The sequence below is a fragment of the Rhea pennata genome, chromosome 1 (assembly GCF_028389875.1).
Source record: "Rhea pennata isolate bPtePen1 chromosome 1, bPtePen1.pri, whole genome shotgun sequence".
Taxonomy (NCBI): Eukaryota; Metazoa; Chordata; class Aves; order Rheiformes; family Rheidae; genus Rhea; species Rhea pennata.
The window spans coordinates 183,713,790-183,734,512 of record NC_084663.1 but is presented as its reverse complement, the minus strand read 5'-3'; the positions used below and the strand labels follow the sequence as shown (position 1 = coordinate 183,734,512).

The 20,723-nt window shown below is 38.3% G+C and overlaps 1 protein-coding gene across 5 annotated transcripts in view; it reads left to right on the top strand.

Moving 5' to 3' along the window:
* Window positions 1–20,077, top strand: part of EPSTI1 (epithelial stromal interaction 1) — a 53,664-nt gene extending 33,587 nt beyond the window's left edge. Inside the window, exons 7-14 of one of the 5 annotated variants that reach the window (XR_009958478.1) lie at window positions 4,394–4,487; window positions 7,763–7,846; window positions 10,750–10,823; window positions 12,314–12,423; window positions 13,979–14,071; window positions 15,288–15,341; window positions 17,241–17,281; window positions 18,813–20,077. Coding sequence is in view for 1 of the 5 variants with exons in the window: in XM_062576246.1 (XP_062432230.1) it covers window positions 4,394–4,487; window positions 7,763–7,846; window positions 10,750–10,823; window positions 12,314–12,383 (322 nt within the window). In the remaining 4 variants the exon portion in view is untranslated. The remainder of the gene's footprint in view (window positions 1–4,393; window positions 4,488–7,762; window positions 7,847–10,749; window positions 10,824–12,313; window positions 12,424–13,978; window positions 14,072–15,287; window positions 15,342–17,240; window positions 17,282–18,812) is intronic. The other 4 variants (XR_009958480.1, XR_009958481.1, XR_009958479.1 and 1 more) reach the window with 4 other exon arrangements.
* Window positions 20,078–20,723: the final 646 nt, after the last annotated feature.

Below are 20,723 nucleotides of genomic sequence, written 5' to 3'. Positions count from 1 at the left end.
TAGACCTTAAGTCTGCAGTGAGGTCAGTGTAGGTCTTCAGATCTTCCACAATAACCTGCGGGAGTCAGCAGTGGCACTTCTAACTTCTTAGTTTTCAAGGCTGGGGACCCTCTTAAACCCTATCTAAGCCATAGAAACCTTGGCTGACATAAGCATGACATGCGTTTTTCCCCCAAATATGAAATGCTTGTAGATTCCGTGGTCTAGAGGTTGCTTGTGAGTGACAACTGTAGCAGGATGCCAACTGTAAATCCCTAAATTACATCATTCTCAGTGGAACACAAAACAGACATTCATGTTTCTGCATTTTACACATACTCACTGGACTTGAAGTATATATATTTTTAAGTAAAAATTTTTTAGAAATGCAAGAAAGGACTCAGCTTAGAGAACAGATGCAAAACAAAGAGCCATATATCTAAGAACCCACAGAAAACCTCTCTGTATATCTGCAACATGGACTGACTTCTGCAATCAGGCACTGTCCCTGCTTATCATGAGGTTACTCCCCCACCTACTCAATGATCCTGGCAACAGATTCAATGAAAGCTGTTGACAATTTCAGCTCCAAGATCACAGAATCACATAATAGTTGGGATTGGAGGGGCTTCTGGAGATCATCTGGTCCATTCCCAGGCTTAAGTAGGGTCAGCTAGAACAGGTTGCTTAGGATCATATCCAGTCAAGTGTTGAATATCTTCAGCCCCAAAATTCACCCTGTACTTTGATCAACTATTGCTGCATCTATGTTCATAAATTAAACAGTGTTAGTGGCTAAGTTACCTTTGAGTTCAGCAGGACTAAAACTGCCTGCATCCATTGCTAGCAAACTTTTTTACTTCCTAAAATAGGGCAGTTGCATCCAAAATGAGATTTATTCATGGCTAATATTAATTACTGGACAACAGCCAAGAGTTATTTGTGCATATGTTAAAGTGCTATTTGGAGTAGGTCAAAACTATGCCAGTGATTGTTCTAACAGTATAGGTAGATGGCTGAATTCCTCTATTAAGAGTATTGCCTAGTGCTATTAAACATAGCAGACGTTGTTATTAGCAAAGCAAAAGGTGTTGTTCCCAAGCGTGTAATGGGAAGCAGGGTTACAAAATACCCTCATAAGAATATTCCAATTTAAACTATACTTCTCAATTATTCTCTTCAGTCCACTGCTTCAGAGGGAGCCTGAGGCTTCCCCATGCTGATAAGAGCTCAGCAAGAAGAGGGTGCCATCCTCTTGGTTTGTCTAAATTCAAGATCTCCCTCTGTCTAACGATTTGTGAAGGATATCAGGTTGCTAATGTATGCAGATTCATTCTGGTTCTTCAGCTCTTGCTCTTCTTTCCTTAATACCAATTATTTTAGGGGAACATGTTTTACTGGCATCTCTGATAGCCCTTGAATTTTTGTGCGAGTGAGATAGTGCACTGTCTGCATGTAGAACACCTATAGAACATTTTATTACGCTTATTTGCTTCTGGAGATGACACTTGCCTGTCTAAGATGTTAATTGAGCTGTCATCTCTCTGACTTCCCTCTTTTCAAGCCATATAACTTGCATTATGCTGTGCATTGTTACGACTTTAGGATAAATATTGTGAAAAGTACTATGCAGACAGCTCTTTGATAGTCTGGCAATTGAAGATGCATTGCTGGGTTTCCACAGAGATGGCGCTCAATGTATTAACATGTATGACTGACTTGACAATGTCCATCTTTGGTTAGATTCAGAAATCTGAGCTCCTTTCTTGCAAAAGGAATCCTATAAATGTATTACTTGGTGTGGTGTAGTAGGATGTCTAAATATGTTCAAAGGCAGCATGCGGTCTTGCTGAGAAACTTGATTTATTTCCACTCTTGCAATCATAGTTTCTAGTACTGAAACTGGGTTAGCTTTTCACATATCAGTGAGCGATTCTGGGGAAGGTGGTGTCTTAACCCTCCACCCCTTCCTATGCCAATAATGAGAATTTCCATCTTTCCTATGTCATGCTTTTGTCATCTGTAAGCTATTAGGACTATTAGGCTATACCCCAAGTTGCCAAATAACAGAATTACATGATAGCTGGGGTTAGACGGACTTCTGGAGATCACCTGGTCCATCCCCCTGGCTCAAGTAAGGTCAGCTAGAGCAGGTTACTCAAGATCATATCCAGTCAAGTTTTGAATATCTCCAGCGATGGAGACTCTACAGTCTCTTTAGGCAATGTGTTGCAATGTTCAGTCACTCACAGTGAAGTGTTTTCTTGCATTAAAGTGGAATTTCTTGTGTTTCAATTTGTACCCGTTGCCTCTCATCCTGTCACTGAGCACCCCTGAGAAGAATCTGGTCCCACCCTCTTTACACCCTCCTATCAGATATTTATAAACATGGATAAGATCCTCCCCAGAGCTCTCACTAAGGCTCCAGGCCAAACAGCTCTCTTAGCCTCTCCTCATGTAAGAGATGCTCCATCCCTTAATCATCCTTGTGGTCCTTTGCTGTCTTGCTCCAGTAAACCCATGTCTGTTATACTGGGGAGCTCAGTACTGGATCCAGTACTCCAGGTGTGGCCTTACCAATGATGAGCAGAGAGGTAGGATCACCTCCCTCAACCTGCTGGCAATGCTCTTCTCCATGTGGCCTGGAATGCCATTGGCCTTCCTTGCCACAGGGCACATTGCTGACTCACTTCTCTACTTGGAACCTTCTCTGCAAAGCTGCTCTCCAACAGGTCGGCCTCCTGCTTGAGGTTAGTCTTCTCCAGCCTGTTGAGGTCCCTCTGAATGTCAGTGCAACCACCTGGTGTATCAGCCACTCCTCCCAGTCTGGTATCTGAGAACTTACTGAGGGTGCAAAATATTTCTTTATGGAGCAACAGATTTCTCAAATGTATTCCAAGTTCTCCGTAAAAGTACATAGTCTTTCTGGTATAGAAATAAATTGTTCTTGGCATAACTAAAAAATATGAAATCTTAAATGTAAAAATTTCTGAAATTACTCTGTTTAATGTCACTGCTCATCCACTGTTTTTTCTTTTCATGAAGAAGTTTTGTATTCTTAAAGGTTAGGTAAGACGAGATCATTAGTTCATTTAACCTGGCTTTCTGTATAGCAGGGAATATTACGTTTCATTTGGTTCTTTCTGCATTGTGCATCGCTGACATCTATGTTAATTCCCCCCCCCCCCCCCCCGTAATGAAGAAAAGGAAGAATGAACACAGGAGAATTTGGGGGTTTTGTTTTGTTTTTTAAATCTCCCCCTCCTCCCCTCCTCAGTGCACATACTGACCAGCAGGACATTTTTCCAAAAATGCATCTACTTTCTATTTGAAGACGTGGAGTGAAAGATAAAACCAAGCTTAATAGTCTGTTTCAGCAGTTTGCCAAGCAGTGATGATGTCTGCCTAGGGTTTTTCTCCAGGGTTAAGATGCCTTTAGTATTGGCCTCTTCTCCCCACAGAGTTCGCTGGTTGTAGGCAAAGTAAGTCTTTTTGTGTTGAATTCCTTTTGAAGCACTCTTTGTGCTCTCACTTCAGTACTTTCATGCTTTCTTCAAACTGGCAGTGAACTACTATATCGAAAGCTGTGTACAGAAATACAATTGCCTCTTTCCTCCAACTCAGCTCCTCTGAATGAGTGAAGGGTAGAATAGATGCACCTTGGTCTGCAGATTAGGAAACTCAGATTCTTGATCACTGCACCACAACTCCTGTTTTTAGTTTAAATGTTTTTTGTTTAAATGTTACTGTTATGCCTTTATTAAACTGTACTTGATTGAACTGTGAATGAACTGATACCACTTTGAAAATCTGTTTTTTAAGGGATATGAGTAGAAAAATAAAGTTGTCCTTGCCTGAATGAGAAATGACAACGTTGTACAGTCCCGTTTCAACTAAAGACAAGAGAGTTAATTTTCATGCTACAAAATGCTTCAAAGTTTTGTTACTTAAGAAATCCAATGTAAGCAGGCATTGCATTAACCGTGAAGGAAAATACCTTAAAATAATCTTTTATATTACTTATCTGAGATTTATGGATCTAATAAAGATTTGCAAAAATTCAGTGAAGTAATTGCATTCCGATGGAGTCTAGTGGTGTGTAAGTGGTGTGTATTTGAGGAGCTTGACAATGAGCAAAGAAAGCACAGCCACTACGGACCTCTAACACAGAAATGACAATAATTGTTTACCTAAAAATCCTCCCAACAAATGTCTTATCCACAATATAGCTTCTGTTTCAGCTGTCCCATTTCATTCTGTCTATCTCCATAACCTTTTGTTCCACCTGTGATGTTTTTCAGTAGTCGCATGATAAAATGTCTAGGCTAGATTCCAAGGATGGAATAAAAAGCTGTATTTTTTTTTTTTTTAATGAAAGCACTAACAATTCTATTTGGATTGGATTTCTTTATAGCAAAACCAATGAATTATTGAACAGATTGGACTTGGGTTTGCCAAAGAGTGATTCCTGTCAGATTGCGAATCATGGCCCAGAAGCTACAGCATGGGTAAGTAAAACCATGGAATGTGAAATATTTTCTGTCAATTTTCCAGATACTGTCAATAGTGTAATATTAGAGTATTCTAATTGAGCTTAATTGCCCAGACATAATTCAGTGAATAGCAAGGATTCTTTCTGAGTGAATGAGATTGCATTTTCTGTTATACACTGGCAGAGTATCCTACATAGCAGGGGACAACCTTTATTACTCACCAATCTCTCTCTCTCTCATAACTAAGAGGCAGATTTATATTCTAAGTTCAGATCAGAATCTTAAATGTGTCTGTACCCATCGGTTGGTAGCATGCTTTTATGAAATCTCAGCTGGCTCATGTCAGTGGATGCTGTACTGCATTGAAAATCTAGTCAGAAGAGAAGCTTATTTTTGTGTGTCATAAAAGTGATTTCATAGGCTGCATGGGGACTTTGTCCCTGTTTGAATGAGCCTGGTAAGTGTCAGTGTAATTAGGAAAGATGTGAAGTAATGCTTAAGTTCTAATTATTCTAATTGTTTCAAAAGGGCTTTTTCATATATGGTTAGTCTCTTCATGTCTATACCAAGCTTTCCCACTGATGGAAAAACCTGCAGTGACACATATTAACCCTGAGACAGAAATTTTCTCTTTTAGGGGGAGTTCTAAGTAGGGGCAAACCTGCAGAAGACAGCTATATGAACAGAAATTATTGTTATAGACAATAGTCCTGGATCAGCAGAAACTTAGAAATATCTAACCTGGGCAGCCTTCTGTTATATGGAGCCTTGAACATCAACACTTGGGAAAGGGAAGAAAAGATTATTCTTTTACATATTTTCTCAGGAGCAATGGGAGAAAGTCTGGCACATTTCCATGTATAGAAATTATCACAACAATATATGAGGTCTATTGTCTTGCTCTAGTATCTCTTCCTGTGTCTCAGTTGTATGAAAGGAGAAGATGATACTGAAAGTAGGTTTCTTTCCCCTTTGATTCTTCAGGTCATATTGTGTCTTTGAAAAATTTAAAGAAATCTTAGCGTATTGTAGGAAGATTTATTGCTTGAAGCAACCAAATTCTGCCCAGCAACGTTTGGCATACTGAAGTAAGAGAGTGGCTTTGTCTTTTTTAGTCCTGAGGAGACAGTAAGCAATACTATGGGAAGGGGAAGAAAAAAGATGTCTTGAAATTACTTCTGCCTTCCTCTGAAGCAGCCTGCATTCAGCACAGTGGGGAGCTGGTCCTTTGTTTAAAGCAGACCCTGCTCCTCACCCTTTGATAGGACATTGAGCATTGAACTGAGAAGATAAGCAAGCACCTGTCCCTAGGACTGATGTACATTTCAGGATTTTAGTGCTGTGTCTGCATATCTGTGCAGAAGTGGGTGGGTGCCTGAAAGAACAGTAGATTCTTTCAGTCAAGGCACATCCTGTTTTTAGTCATTGCCACCGCTTCATCCACTTATTTGTGCCATTCTCATTGCAGTTTTTGAGGATTTTCTTGATAAACTATGCTAAATCACATACCATAGTTCATCTTTGGCTTAACCAGTATCCAAGTAGATAAAATACATAGTTTATCAGTAATGTTCTTTATTAGTACCAGCTGACTTTATATGTGCTTATTGCATGACAGCATTTGTATACCTTTGTGACTCAGTTTATCACTTGCTTGTAATGCAGCAATGCAGTTATCAAAATGTCTTTCCAACCAATTTGGATAGCATAATCTTTAGCTATACTCAGAGCCTCTGTGCGCTGTGAAAGAGCATCCAGCCCTTGGATGAAGCACATAACCAATGATGTGTTGCCCAGATAGAACTGGCATAATACCAAATCCTTTAACCTATGGGGAAACTCATATCCTAATTTTGATATGATCTTGGATTTGTCCCATGTTTGGAGTAACTAGAACTGAATATTTGAAATGCTGAAGTAGGGTAAATCTAAGAAGTGCTTGATAGTCATGTTAAGTGTTTTGTGTTGTTGTTGACTTTTTTTAATTTAATGTTCTAAAGCAAGTTCTGGACAATGTCATGTTGATTGTGTGTGTTTTGTTTTGTTTTCCCCACACCCATTGTTTCTTTGATACTTACACTTATTTAGCACAGCTAGTTCAAATATCACTGTCAATTATTACTCAAATGCATATGAAAAAAATTGCCTTCTTTTGAGTAACTTTGGTGACTTTTTATGGCCCACTTATTTAATCAGGTTCATAATTAATTTTAATTCTGTCTTTCAAAGTGTTAACAATCCTATCTAGGTTTTTTTCTTCCATCTTGATTAACATATGCTCCACGCGATCCTCTAAGCCATTACTGAGAGTCATGAATAATGTTGGACCCAGAATGAGTCCCCCTGGACACGTGTAACAACTCCTCCCAGCTCAAAATTGAGCTATTAATAATTGCTTTCTCTGTTCAGCCCTTTTAGCAGATTATGCGCATGTCATTTTAATGGTGTCATTCTGAACCACATATATCAAGTTTGAAGAACATTGTGTAGACCTGTATCAAATTCGTTGCTAAAGTCAAACTATGAGCTAGACCTGCACACTTTTTGTGTTTTATTATTTAGTGTCCTCACATAGGCTCTGTCCCGGCTCAGAGAGACTGTACAGTATGAATGCCTAAGGACTTAACGCTAGTCTAGAACTTCACACATAGCTACAACTTATGAAAGAGCTGGACTAGTTATTGTAAGGGACTCCTACATAGTCAAATATCTTATTTGTGATGTCTGATTCAGATTTTCACTTCTCTTAGTTGCCCCTCAAATAACAGCAGGCAGGATCTCTTGGCTTTTCTTGCTCTTCCTCCACATATCCCTTTTCAATACTTCCATGCAGGTACTCCTGGGTTACCCTCTTTTGTCAGGTCTCCCTTCTGCTTTGTTATCCTAGTAATACTTCCGTGCCTTTTCTCCTTCCATGCCCTTTCTCCTCCCCAAATACCCCATCTATCCCACTATACCCACTATCGTATATGTCAATAGCATTTTCTGATTATTTAGGGTGTTTCTATGCTTATCATTAGGACAAGCAATAACATGTGCTGCTGTGGCTGGTTTGTTGTGATGTGCAGGACATTTAGCCAATCTGAATGAATAAATGGACTTTTTTTTTTTTTTTGAATGCTTCTAGCTTATATTAGTTTGAAGACTTGAATTTTCTTAAGTGACCAGAATCCTTCAACCATTTCTATTGTGTTAATTACTTGCATAATGATTTGGGAATGAGGTTTGGGATTTTGATGTGGTTCCCCCCCTCCCTATCAATATGCTTTATATTCTCTGCTAAACAACAGACTAGAAGCCATACTTACAGGAAAGCTCTTCGAGAGGATGAAAACAGAAGATTAGAGGAAATGAAGCAAGAACAACGAAGGAAGGTAATTATACATTAACAGGTTGCATATTGTATCATTTTTGCATGCTGTGAAACCAATTAAGTACATTGATTACTGTAGCCTATGCACAGAGCTTCTCTTTAGGGAAAGTGATTGGTCACTGTTTTCAAATATTGAGAGAGATGAACCAAGTTGTAAGATTTGGATATAGATTGAATTATCTTCTGAGTTCATGGTTATTTGCATCTAGATGACAAGTTTCTACTTGTCTTCCCATTTGAACAATTGTGCAGAGTATTTTCTGGATCATGGTGCCCAATTTCATACTCTAAGGAAACCAATTTCCTCCTTTTCAGGCAGAAGTAATCTTACTGAGATATTCATGATGATCTCAGACTATGAATAAAGTCTCTTTTTAGAGAATCAAGACCTGTGTGCCCTGCCTTCCGAAATGAGTGTGTGGAAGAATTCAAATTTGGTATTCAGTCTGTCTGCTCCTGTGTTTGCTTGCTAACCACATAAACCAAAATCTTTTTAAGTAGTCTAATAGGTGGGTATGCCATTACTACAGGTGAGAAATCCATCTTCTGCATATGCAAGATGTTGTCTGAAAACATGTCCTAACCACTACAGTCCCTCTAGCATTTTGGCTACTGTAGGCACGTTAAGTTAATCTACACAGGACTACAGCCGTGTGCTATACTGCTATCTCGGCTCCAGTTTTAACTGTGCGAGTATGAGGAGAGCAACATTAGCTGCAAATCACTCAAGAAACACTGGCAAGTACTAAACCTTGTGTTATGTCTGTGCTGTTACTTATATCCAAATTGATGTTAAACTACTTCCATAGTAGAATCTTAGGTAGCTCAACAAATCCCATACAATTACTTCATCCCCTCACAGATGCCTTTCATTAAATGCTGGGGATAACTGTACTCTTTTTGTAGTAACTAGAATACTAGAAACAAAAGAAAAAAATAAAACAACCCAGAGAGTCTTAACTGCTTTCCTCTCAGATGTGTACTTACTGTCAGGAACCGTATACACGAAAAATCCTTGAAAGTTAGTCATGGGAAGCACACGGCCTGCAACTGTTGTACTGTGCATATTTCTACAATAGACAAAATAAATACAAATGTGAATTAGCATGCCTGTGCCCTGTAAGTTAGGGTTAAGAGACTTGTGTAGAGCTTACACTCTTCACCGGTTAACATAGGTTAAGAAGGTGTTGACTGGTTCCAAGGACATTCTTTATTGGTGTGCCATTCCAGAGTGCTCCTTGCCTTTATATTTGCTGTTACCTATTGCACAGAGTAATGTACTACTTACAAACCTACCGTAAATAATAAGTATTTTAAAGGCCCAATGATTGTCCCTCGGATTTATGTTGGCTCATTTCTGTTTCAAACTAATATGTATTATAGTAATTGTAAATTCTGTCTGGTGTGCACCTTCTAGTACAGTGTTGCTATAAAACGTATAGGTATTGTCAGTTGCATTTTTTTTTAGAGCAGGTTTTAGTATGTATTGCTTGATTTAAAAATTTTCAGTACACTTTAAACACTGCATCCTATACACACAATATATTTCAGAACATTACTCCAGGAGAGGGACTCAGCATATTGGAAAGTCAGATACTGGATTTTAATTTTCAGGTTGAATAGTTATTTAAAACAGTGAAAATTAAGGGTGACTTCTTTATTTCTTAATCCTTTTTCTTCTTTTAGGGCTAGACAAATATTGATACACAACACATTTGCAGTTATTGATTTTTTTTGCATACATTTATTGCATAGTTTTTATTAATGTTCTACTTAAATTGATTCTTTTTTTTTAACTTTCATAGTTTCATTCAGTTATTGAAGCTTTTATCTAACTGCATCATTCTATTTTACCTGCTATTCCTACTGCTATGCAGTTGCTATGGAAAATGTGAAAGATGGATCTGTCCTTATCCATTTCCCCTCCCCCCTGAAAGCCAAATTCTCTTTGCAGAAAAATCTGCATCTTCAATTCTTGGATGCGTTGCAGGGAGTAAGAGACAAACAAACAAGTACACATACATAGCACAGTCATAAGCTGTATTTCACATTACCAGTCCAGCCTGAAAATGCATAGGCAATTTCTCTTCTTGAGAGAAGTCCCTTTGAAACTATTTATATACCTTAATGTTACATTATGTAAAGTTTGTAGGCTTCAATCCTAAAATTTTTAGCTTGACAGGGGAAGAGAAATCCACAGATACAGCAAGATCACTGTACATAGGGTATAAGTGTGATTGTTTTGTTACGGTTCTCAACTGGAATAATGCTTTTGGAGGAGGTTTTCTATTGGGCAGAAATCTGGGGAAGTGGGCAAAAGAGGGAAAGATGCAGTAGATGTGCTTTCTGAAACGCTTCTCAGAGGCAGGAGGCAAAGGACCTATCTCCTTCACACCTGCAGAGGTCACATTGGGCTCCGTTGGCTCCTGTGAAGGGACTTCGATCGTCTTCACCTTCCTGCTTACAGGGTTATTCCAACCTCTGGGTTGGAGCGGGAGGATGCTGAAGGTCTCAAGCTGAAGGTTTTGCACATTTCTCCATCGTACTGCTTGGCAATCTGGAGCTCGGGGTGCTGAGGGCATGAAGGAGCAGAGTCTGGAAGCTAGGGGCTTGACTGGAACAGTGCGTGTGGATTGGTGTCTGGCATATCCCTTTAAATGTACTGATGCAGCTGCCCAAGTTCTTTTGTTTCCTACCTTTTGGGCACAGATATATCTCATCAAGTGCAACCCTGAACAGAAAACTGAGCTCAGTTTTTAATGTAGTGCTGTCATGTAAATAAAATGCTGTTGAGGGAAATGGCATGTTGTTCTGGTTGAAGTTAACATCGTGTGGAATTAAATGGGTTTTCAATATAGGCACGTTAATTAAAAAAGCTTGCTTTTTGATTTTTATCATTCCCAGGCTGAGTTGATGGAGTTTAAGCAAAAGCGGAGAGAGGAAGCCCGAACAAGAGAACACCAAAATGAACAGAGGAGGTAGGATTCAAAACAATGAGAATATGCTTTATTTGAATTCCTGTCTAGAAAGGGTCTCTAAATTGCCACCATTACTGTGTTAGAAAACTACTGCAATGAGGATCCCTGACCTAGCCTCTAGATTAACTTTGCCTTCAGATGAGCCACTAATATCCAGCATTATAACTGCTCACAGTAGGCAATGTGACAGAGTGCCTTTTTCGTTTTATTTGTTCTGCCAGTGTTAAGCTGAACCTTTGAAAACTAGCCGAATACATACATACATACCCATATATGCATACATATATAAATATATGTGTGTGTGTGTATACAAATGTATTTTGTAATGGGCTGCTTTATCCATGCAACTTCTTGCATTGTCACTGAAGCTAACAGGCAGAGCTATACCTGAATTTTAGGTATTTATACAGATATAAACTTACAGATATAAACTACAGTGCAGTAGTTCTGTAGTTGTGCTGTTTCATGTCCCAGAGTGCACCCCACTGGTGTCCCATATCTGTATTTTGTGGTTTTAATCTAACAGTTCTATCACTAATTTTTTGTTATTCTGAAGCATAGCTTTATTCTCAGCTTTATTTTCAGCAGGTAAAAAGAAACACCTCTCAGTCTCAATAATAAAAGCCCCTCATTTTGGGAAATTGTTCTATCATCAAGGAATTAGAAATTAAAAAATAAATAAATAAATGAAGGAATTCTTTGGGCAACCGTTCTCCATACTGTTTTAATTTCTTGAGGATTTTTTTGCAGCAAAGACATTGAGATAATTAGCCATAGAAATTAATGAAGTATTGTAGACTGAGTCCATCGCTGTTTCCCTAGATAGAAATAATCTGGGATGTTTCATTTTACATCCATTTTACGAAAAGTATTGTAAAACCTGACTGTCATTTCTAAGCGTGTATTGTCAGTTCTAGGCATTAATAAGGGGGAAAAAAGATGCAACTTTCAGCCAATTTGAAAATATTTAAAACAGGCTGAGGGAAAGTGTGTTTGTATGTGTTCCAGAATTGATAAAGCAGTACAAGAAAATGCTGGAGGTGCTTTCTGAGCTGGAGGGTAGGGAAAGTTGACAGCTGCACAACTTGTCTCTATTATTAACAAATCAGAGTGGCTTTTTCATTGGCATTATGAAATCTGTACTTCTAGAAATTCTCCTTGTGTACTGAGGGTTGAAAGACTGCTTCAGGTGGATTTTCTAAAAAGCTGGATTCACTGGGAATGTGAGTGCTATGCACATAGACTTTCTGCTGAGGGTTTTGGTGCATTTCTCACAGCAGCCCCAGGATGCTTTTTAATCATGAAAAATTGATCACAGGGTAGGAATAAACCTGATGAACTGAAAATGAAATCCACCCTGTCTTATGCCAGTCTCTAGTTACTCAACACAGGCTTAAAAGACAGAAAGGTGTGTGTTTAACCTAGAATAGGGGAAGCTACTCACAGAATGCTAAATCCCCATAGTCAGCTACCGTTTCATTGTTTTTAAGGGTAAATAATGCTTTTCTGGACCGACTACTGGACAAAACGCAAGCTAATAGCCTCTACCAACTTGAATGAAGTAGGAGTCGGGACGGACTCCTTCAGTAACAGCTGCCGGGTAAGTTTCTGGGTCCAGAACATGAAAGAAATAAGATTGTTTAAAAGTTAATTTTTTCACTCAATACTATTATGTGGTTGTATGCATTTAGTCTGCGTGGTAGAACTTACAGTCCTGACTGGCTGTCTGCAATAGCTTTTAAAAATAAATCCTGCCTTAAGTTTAAGCCCTTCATATGCAGGGGGAGGGAGTAACAGCAGCAGAAGCATATTGCTTTCTATGCAAGGTACTGCATCCAAGGTCCTTCCTTGAGTTTGGAACAAGGATCATAAAATTTTAAGGAATTTTTGAAAGTTTTTTAAATGAAAGATGCTTGGAATTGCTAAGAACATTTTAATATGATACAGCAAGTGAATGAGAGAAAAACACATAAAAGATACAGCTGTTCATTTTTTCCCGTATAAAGTTGTGACTAGAAAGACCCAACTGCATCCATTTAAAATATATAACACTTGCAAGATTTTTTTTGAAGAAAAGGTATCTTGACTCTAACATATTAAGCAGTCCTAGATACTAGATTTTTTCCACTGTTTTTATGAGGCATAAATGTGGTTGTTGATATTTATAATTGCACTCTTTTAGTGATTTAGAAATATTTTGTAGTATTGTCATTGTGGAAAATTCCATTAGGATGAAATTGCGTTGCCAGGGGGACAGTAGTGCAGAAGTGAAAGCCTTAAAAAGGATGTCTTAAAGGGATGTGAATCTAAGAAAACATAGTGAATGTGTCAATACAGAGAAAAATGTTTAGTTGGAAACCAGAAGGACTTTTGAGTTGGACTGGTTGAATTGTTTGTCCACTTGAGGCCCTGTCCTGAAGACGTATAAATCTGCCTAATCATATGTGAAAGTAGCCATCTAATTCATGTAATGTAAACATTCACGGGAGTGTGGATTTGTATCTTGGCAGATGAATGACAGGAGAACTTGGGCTCAATCTCCTACTAGGTCCTGAACATAAAAGGCATGATGGAAAAGCAGGTATTATTACTGCTGGAGTTTTCCAGGCACTGGAACTGGATAAAGATTCTCTTAATCACTACAAACTTCAGGCAAGCTCTCCCGACCTGCCAGCAGAAGGTCCCATAGGGTCTGGTGGTAGCCACTGGGCAAACCAGTTGGCTGGGGCTTTACGGAACAGCCTGCAGTATTGCATGCCAGGCAATCCAGTAGTTGCTGGAAGCCAGGCTAGTGATATCCAGGCTTGTAAAGGAGTGAGCTAGAGTGGTCTGTATAGCAGAAACGAAAAGATGATGTGTCTGTAGACAGCAGTATTAGAGACTTCAGGAAGGGTAGAGCTAACCTGTACCTAGGAAGGAGGAAAAGGTAAGATCTGCTGGATGGAGCCTGGTAAACAAGACCAGCAAGGGCTCCTTTTATTTCATTTTGTGTCCTTTATCCCAATCTGTAAACTATTTCCTGAGAAACCCTGAAACAGCCAGGATCCCCAATATCCTAAACTTCGGCATCTCAACCAGAACTGGAAACTTTGCTTTTATGTGCAGTTGAAATGGAGCTTTGTCTTTAATCAGATGCCATACATCTTCTTCCACAGGACACCACCAAATGCGTGTGCTGGACACAGACACAGTTTCAATAACAGATAGCTCTATGCTGAACACAATCAATCTGTCTTTTTTAAACTATGGTAAGAATGCACCAGAACAACTGCAACAAAACCCTCTGTGTCAGAGTAGTGATAAATTTCCCACTCTGGGTGTTTACTTAATGGTTTCCAGGGAACTTGCCTTCTGTTTGGATAATACTAAATTATCTGTTTTACCTGTATGCCGTAAATTGAGATGAGGCGCCCAAACAAAGCAAGGAAAGAATAAAGCATGAAAAAATACATCATCGAGCAAAATTAAAAATGACTATTAGTAACAAGAGCAAGAAAGAAAAATATCTCGCAAAAGATAGCCTGGAGGCTGCAACTTCAGTGTCTTTGATTATATTGAAGTTCTTCCTTGCGTTTTTAAACAAAAAGACTTGAACTCCAGGTGGGGCTTAGAAGTCACATAGTCTGCAGCATGGTCTTTGCAAAGAGGTTAATGGAAACAGGTCAGATTAAATGAAATGAAAGATGTTCCCAAAGTTAAGACCTGCAAGTATTTTGAGCCCTTTCCTTCTGTGACCTCAAACTTCAGAGACTAAATGTTGTACTGTGCTATCCATATACCTGCTGTTTTTTAAATATATATATATATATATATATATTACTCATATTAGCCTGGTTTCCTAAGAGAATGAAGTTTTTATGATTGCACTGTCTGTCTGTGTTGCAGTAAGGTTTTTCAGCCTGCTGACCAATGCAATTTGCTGAATTTGCAAGGGTGTGTAAGTCCTAAAGATAAATAGGTTTCTATGTCCTTTGTTAAAAGCAGTGGCCGGGCAGAGGAGAGAGACAGCAACTCAGTGCCCCCCTCCATGGGAAGGTGGGAAAGACGGAGCGCTTGGCGTGCCGTCGGGCAGCTGCCATCTGGCCGATCAGCACGGGCACGGCTCCAGACCAGCTGCAGCTCGGCGGTGTTTTCCTGCGGGCTAAGAGAGGAAAAGGGGGAAAAGAATATCGTAAAGGACATGGGGGAGGGAGGTGAATTTATTGTGTAGGTTTGAGGAGCAAGGAGAAGAGTAGTTGCGCAGCCCATCATTTTGTCCCCTTTGCCATCCCTTTTGTCTGCTTTTCCTTTGATAGGAAATGAGGTCTTACAGGTTCTGCCATCCAGACATCTTGTATTTTATTAGGAATATTTATATGCTGTTATTTCAAGAAGTGTCTTCATGGAAGTAATCCCTTTTTGGTTATAAATGCTAGGGCTCTCTGTGGGTGGTTATGTCATTTTCTTTTTTTCTTTTTTTTTAAGGGAAGACAAATTAATAAACTTCCACTTCTGTCTGTGGACTACTGCACCCCTGAGGTAGACATACATCTTATTATAGACTGCACAGAAAATTTTGATGTCCCCTGTACTGCTGTTGTCTTTAACATAAGTGTAAACTGTTTAGGATTAGTGGGGGGGAGGAAGGGAACAGTTTTCATTTCAGCATCAAAGTTTAACCAGTAGGATTTAATCCTTACTTAGCTGCAGCCTGTAACTGAGACAATTTCTGTTCACTGTAGTGACATGAATTATCAGTTTTATTTAAATATAAAAATACTTCTATTTTTTATGAAAGAATAATTGTGGAGTAGTTAAACAGTTAAAAACATATTCACTCCCTCATGAGACTTGCCCATGCTCCAGTACTGAGGGATTTGCAGAGACCAAGTGCAAATACATAGCAAGCTTGTAGCAGAGCTCTTGGGTTTTTTTGTGTGTGGAAATTGAGCATTGTCAAGGACCCTTTTGTCTGTTCTATTAATGGAGAGAGGTCATATGCCGAATAGCTAGAATTTGTGTTGACTCTTCTTTAATGAAATACTAGTTTTCTTGTTGAAACTCTCTGAGCTATAATCAACCCGTGATCTAGAAGGCAGTATGACATATTACACCTTCCTGTTTCATGTCTCCATTACAGCGTGTCATGCATAAGAATGAGGAGTGCTCTTTCAGGTGCTGACTCTGCTCTTTTAGATGATGCATAATTCCAGATATTTAGAGGGAGAAACAACTTATGGCCTGAATACACAGGTGCAGAGCGACAGGAAACCACATTCTTTTTCCCATGTGTAGAACAGTAACTCAGTGGATAGTAGATAAAAGCTATTTTAAATAAATATGGTTAGTGGATTAACACTTGGTTTAGTTTTTATAGTTTGCTGCATTGGAATGTTTCTCTGGAGCCTCAACACAGGATTTATATTATTTGCTTACAGTTTGATAGGGAACATGTCATGAATTTTATTGTTGTACAAAGAAAAATCATAGCTCAAAATTATGAAGTCTCAAGGCCAGCATGTATACCACAGTCTTCCATACACAATCAGATTTTAATGGAGACTTCAATGAGCCTTTGCATGTGTAGAGTTGCACTGAAAATGCTGGTTTCCCAGCACAAAGAAAAAGCTTTTCATTTAGCATGGGAACATTAGAAATGAAATATTTATATAAGAAGCCTCCAGATTGCAATCCACCATGATTATTTTTGTTTTAACAAAGAACGTGTTTTGCTAACTTAGCTTTAACCTTGTTAGTCGAGCTACAATCTGTTTTGGAAAGATTATCATTTTTTTTTCTTAAAACTGGGATTTTTACTGAGAGTAAAGTGCTCGTCTTTCCTGCCAGAATGATGAAGGAAAATAAAAAGCTGCTCCACAGAAGCATTGATATAAGGACCAAAATTGAGTGGGTCCTGACATACTCTAGCTAACTTTAATAACTTACCTCTGAAAAGCCAGTCAAACAGCATATGCAGATGTGTTCTGCCTGACTTGACTTTGAGCTCAATCATTCTTTCCTTTTGAAAATCTCATTCTAAAAGAGAATAGGGGGAGCCTGGGGAGGAAAGGAAGAAACCTTTTGCCTCTTCAGTTTGTGTGAGATCAAGAAAGGATCAAGGCATCTGAAGGTATTTGCAATGCTTCTGGATTAACTTTTTCAGCAAAACCAAGATAGGTTTATCTTTTGAATTTATACATCCTTTCATTCACATTCAGTTCAAATCAGAGGAAAATATTTATTACTGGAACTGGAATCTTGCAGAAGGATTTAATTATTATTTTAGGTGGACTTTCAAAAGACAGCAAAGGGAACCAAATACTTAAGAGACAAAATCCACCCATATGGATAGCCATAATTCCTTATATAAATACGTCATTGTAAATCTATTTGTACTGTATTAAGGCGGTCTTTGTTTTTTGTTTTTTTTTAATCTAGGAGTCAAACTATTCGGAATAAAGGATTGGTGTTGCCCAAAGGTAAGAATAATAAATCTGTTTTAGTTGCTTTTAATACTAGTGCTGATGTTAATTTAACTTCATGTTTGATATTTCATTATGATAGCTTGTGTGGTTTTATCCTCAAGTATTATGAAAGGGGATCCTAAAATAAGAGGTATCCAACTCTGTCATTACATAGCCTCATAAACATACTAATTCCGAAATTATCAGATGGTCCTGTTCATTTCTGGGTATTTGAAGGCCAAATGGCTACAACAGTGTTCTCTTCTAAAGAACAACTGCTCAATGTGTGTTTCTATCAGAAGAGCTGATGCTGTTGAAAGCATCTGCTCCAGGTATGGTGATATTGATGCTAAAAGCTCAGTACGGTCACATTCACTTTTTCACAGACTGTGACCCAAAATCCTAGGCAGCTGAGGAATGGAGCTGGCAATGCAGGACTTGTTAGTGTAAACTTCCAGTGGTCATAAGTGAAAGAAAAAGACTTTGTTCTGGCCTACATTCTTCTGCCTATTTCCTGTGAGAGAAAAGGGAGGATTCCTATCGATAGAGTCCTTTGGCCAAACACCAGTATTGAGTGACGGAAATCAGGCCCTCTGTTTTCAGATGACCTTTTCATAAGCCTTACTGCACCAACATCCTTTTCTCAAATGGGTTCCCTGCTATAATTCCCAATTTTCATTTTAAAATTTCTGTAGAGCTGCTGCTTCTAGGCTCTTGGAATTTTGAAGCAAATGCAGGTCCTGACACACGCTATTCTTGCCTTAGGAGGTGGCTTTGACAATTCTTTTTTAAAAGCTAGAATTTTATGAAGAACTGGAAAAAAATCAAGCTTAAACAAATCTTCCTTTCAGCCGTTTTCCTACAGATTCAGATACTCTCAATTTTTTCTTTCTTGCTTGCTTTCTGTTCCAATAGTTGTTATTAACAAATATTTTTGCAGCAGGGTTGTATTCTGAAGATGAGATCGAAATAATATTGTTGGCCTCTCATGAACTGTCATTTCAGTTTTAGGAGGAGTAAAGTATTATCAAAAATAAACTTAAATTCAGATGACAATGAGCAGACAAAGACAGTTCCCCATGAGGGAAGAAACAGCCATCTTGCACAGCACACAGTACTGTTCAGCTTTGTATACCTGGGCCAGTAGAAGGAACTTCAACTCACTGGATTTTTTGTTTGCTGTTTTCTGCAATATTTACAACATCAATTGTATATTTACATGTGAACTGCATAAGAGTTATAGATGAGTGTAGTTTTTCTAAGCTTTGTTTTGCTGTTGTTTTAAAAGCATGTTTCAGCTTACTGCATTAATATATTGTTCAAAGAGTTATTAATATGTCTGTAGATAACTAGAACATTTTGTGAATCAAATTTACAAGAAGATAGAAATCCTTTCATGAGTGCTTTACATAATTAAAAGCTAAAACCTGTCAGAAGAAAAGGGAGACTTATTTTCCAGTGGACTTAATCTTGGAGCAGTGTGACTTTGATTTTTATTTTGCTGCAAAAGATTATTTTAAATTCTGTTTTCTTCTTCTTGTTACAGGGTACTGGAGGAATATTCACTTTTATCCAGCCTTGGCCAAATGACCTTGTAAAAGCTTCAAGAAAGCTCTCTTTTATCACAGCGTTTGTTTATTTTTTTCCTTACTCTGACTTCAACTTCACACCCACTACACGAGCAATCTCCAGAGACTGGTTTCTAGCTGTCATTATTCACGCATATTTGAAGCAGCTGATTATGAAAGCCCTATTTAATTTTTAATAAGTGAATGTGTCATTTTTTTCATAAATTGTTTTGACTCTTCCAGAATGCAATTATCTCAGTTATTGGCATCTCGGAAAAAAAGAAGACGTTAGTGCCTACAGAAGCTGCAGGAATATCAATGTGTACTTTTTCTGTTCTATACCCAGGCAAAAATTTTCCAGTGACTTGAACTGAAGTAGCTGATGATTTTAGGGAGGAGGGGAGTAAATGAATATTGTTTTTATTCATGTTGTTGTTTATCAGCTATTACATCTAACAGTAAAGGCTCAAGAAGCAAGTGTATATATTATAGATAGAATCTTTCAAATGTTTTTAAAAAGGTATAACATCCATGAGAGAAATAAAACTGAATAAATTTCAATGTTATTTCATCTTTCCCCTATCTTCTGTGATGTGATAGACCAGTTTTTCCTTTTGTCAGTTTTACCTTGGTAACTTCCGTTACATGAGTGAGGAATACTATCGCAAGCTTAGCTTTAGTTTCTTACTTTTCTTTTTCCCTGTAGTCTCGTGGAATTGAATTTTATATCCCTATTTCTGCAAGGAACATGTTAATGCTTTCCAAGAGTCCAGTGCACAACCTAAATATGTCTAATGAAAAAGGAAGATCTGTAGCACATGGTACATAAACCATGTAGATAAAACAAATCTGCTGCATTTACAAGTATACTTTATGCAAAGTTAAAGGTTTCCTGAGTAGTTTTTTCAATCCACAGATGTGCCATGATGTTTTTCCAACACTGTTACAATATGACAATTCCATAATGAATGATGTTAAGTTTTCTTCTGAAGCATGGATATTGCTATGTTTGCTTTCCCTCTGGGGCTCTCTATAATTGCCGTTAGGTATGTCTGGCTGAGAGATTTACTCTTACCTCTTACAAGTTAGTAGCTAGCTGGTGTTGATTGGAAATACCAGAGTTTTTGACAATGCTCTGTGTTTTACCCCTTTTTTTTTTTTTTAACATCTGACAATGGGAACTCAGGAAAAATTGTGCATACCTACAGAATGGCACTGTATTACCAGTAGTGCTTTACTGTGCTATCTGAATGCTGCTTTGAAAATTAAATTCACATCTCCCTCCAAGACTTCCCTCAGCAACCTCCTTTTATAGATGTCAGGGTCTAGACCTGTGTCTGCTGCGTGGGATATATGTGCGTGCATGCATGTATAGTTTAAAGGCAGTATCTTTGTTTTAATCAGGTACTTGTACTCTAATCAGACTAAGGCTTGCAGGTGATCTTTCTGAAGCAGTGAACCTGCAGCTTCTCCACACTTGGAGCACCATACCTGTACATCCTGCTGAGGAGGCTGAGTGGGAGGGGAAGTCACTGACAAGTTAAAATTCAGTGTGATCACATTGCTGTGTTTCTATACCTAAAGGGAAAAATGAACTTTTTATTAACCTGCTACTTTCACGTTCAGGAACAGTGATGGCAAGTCACCTTGGGCAACCTCTTCCATTAAGATTGCCTGCTTTCTTTTGACCATCTTCAAAGATGAAACTTGATCACAACCTTCAAAGTGCTTTCCCTTATCCAACATTTCAATCTCTTATTTGAAATACTCTCCACAGCATTTAGCTATTTCAGACACTGACTATTCCAGCCTTTTTTAATGGCAAAGCATCTAAATTTTCCCTATGCTATCTTTCTGAACAGAACAAACAACTCTATATGATCAGTGGC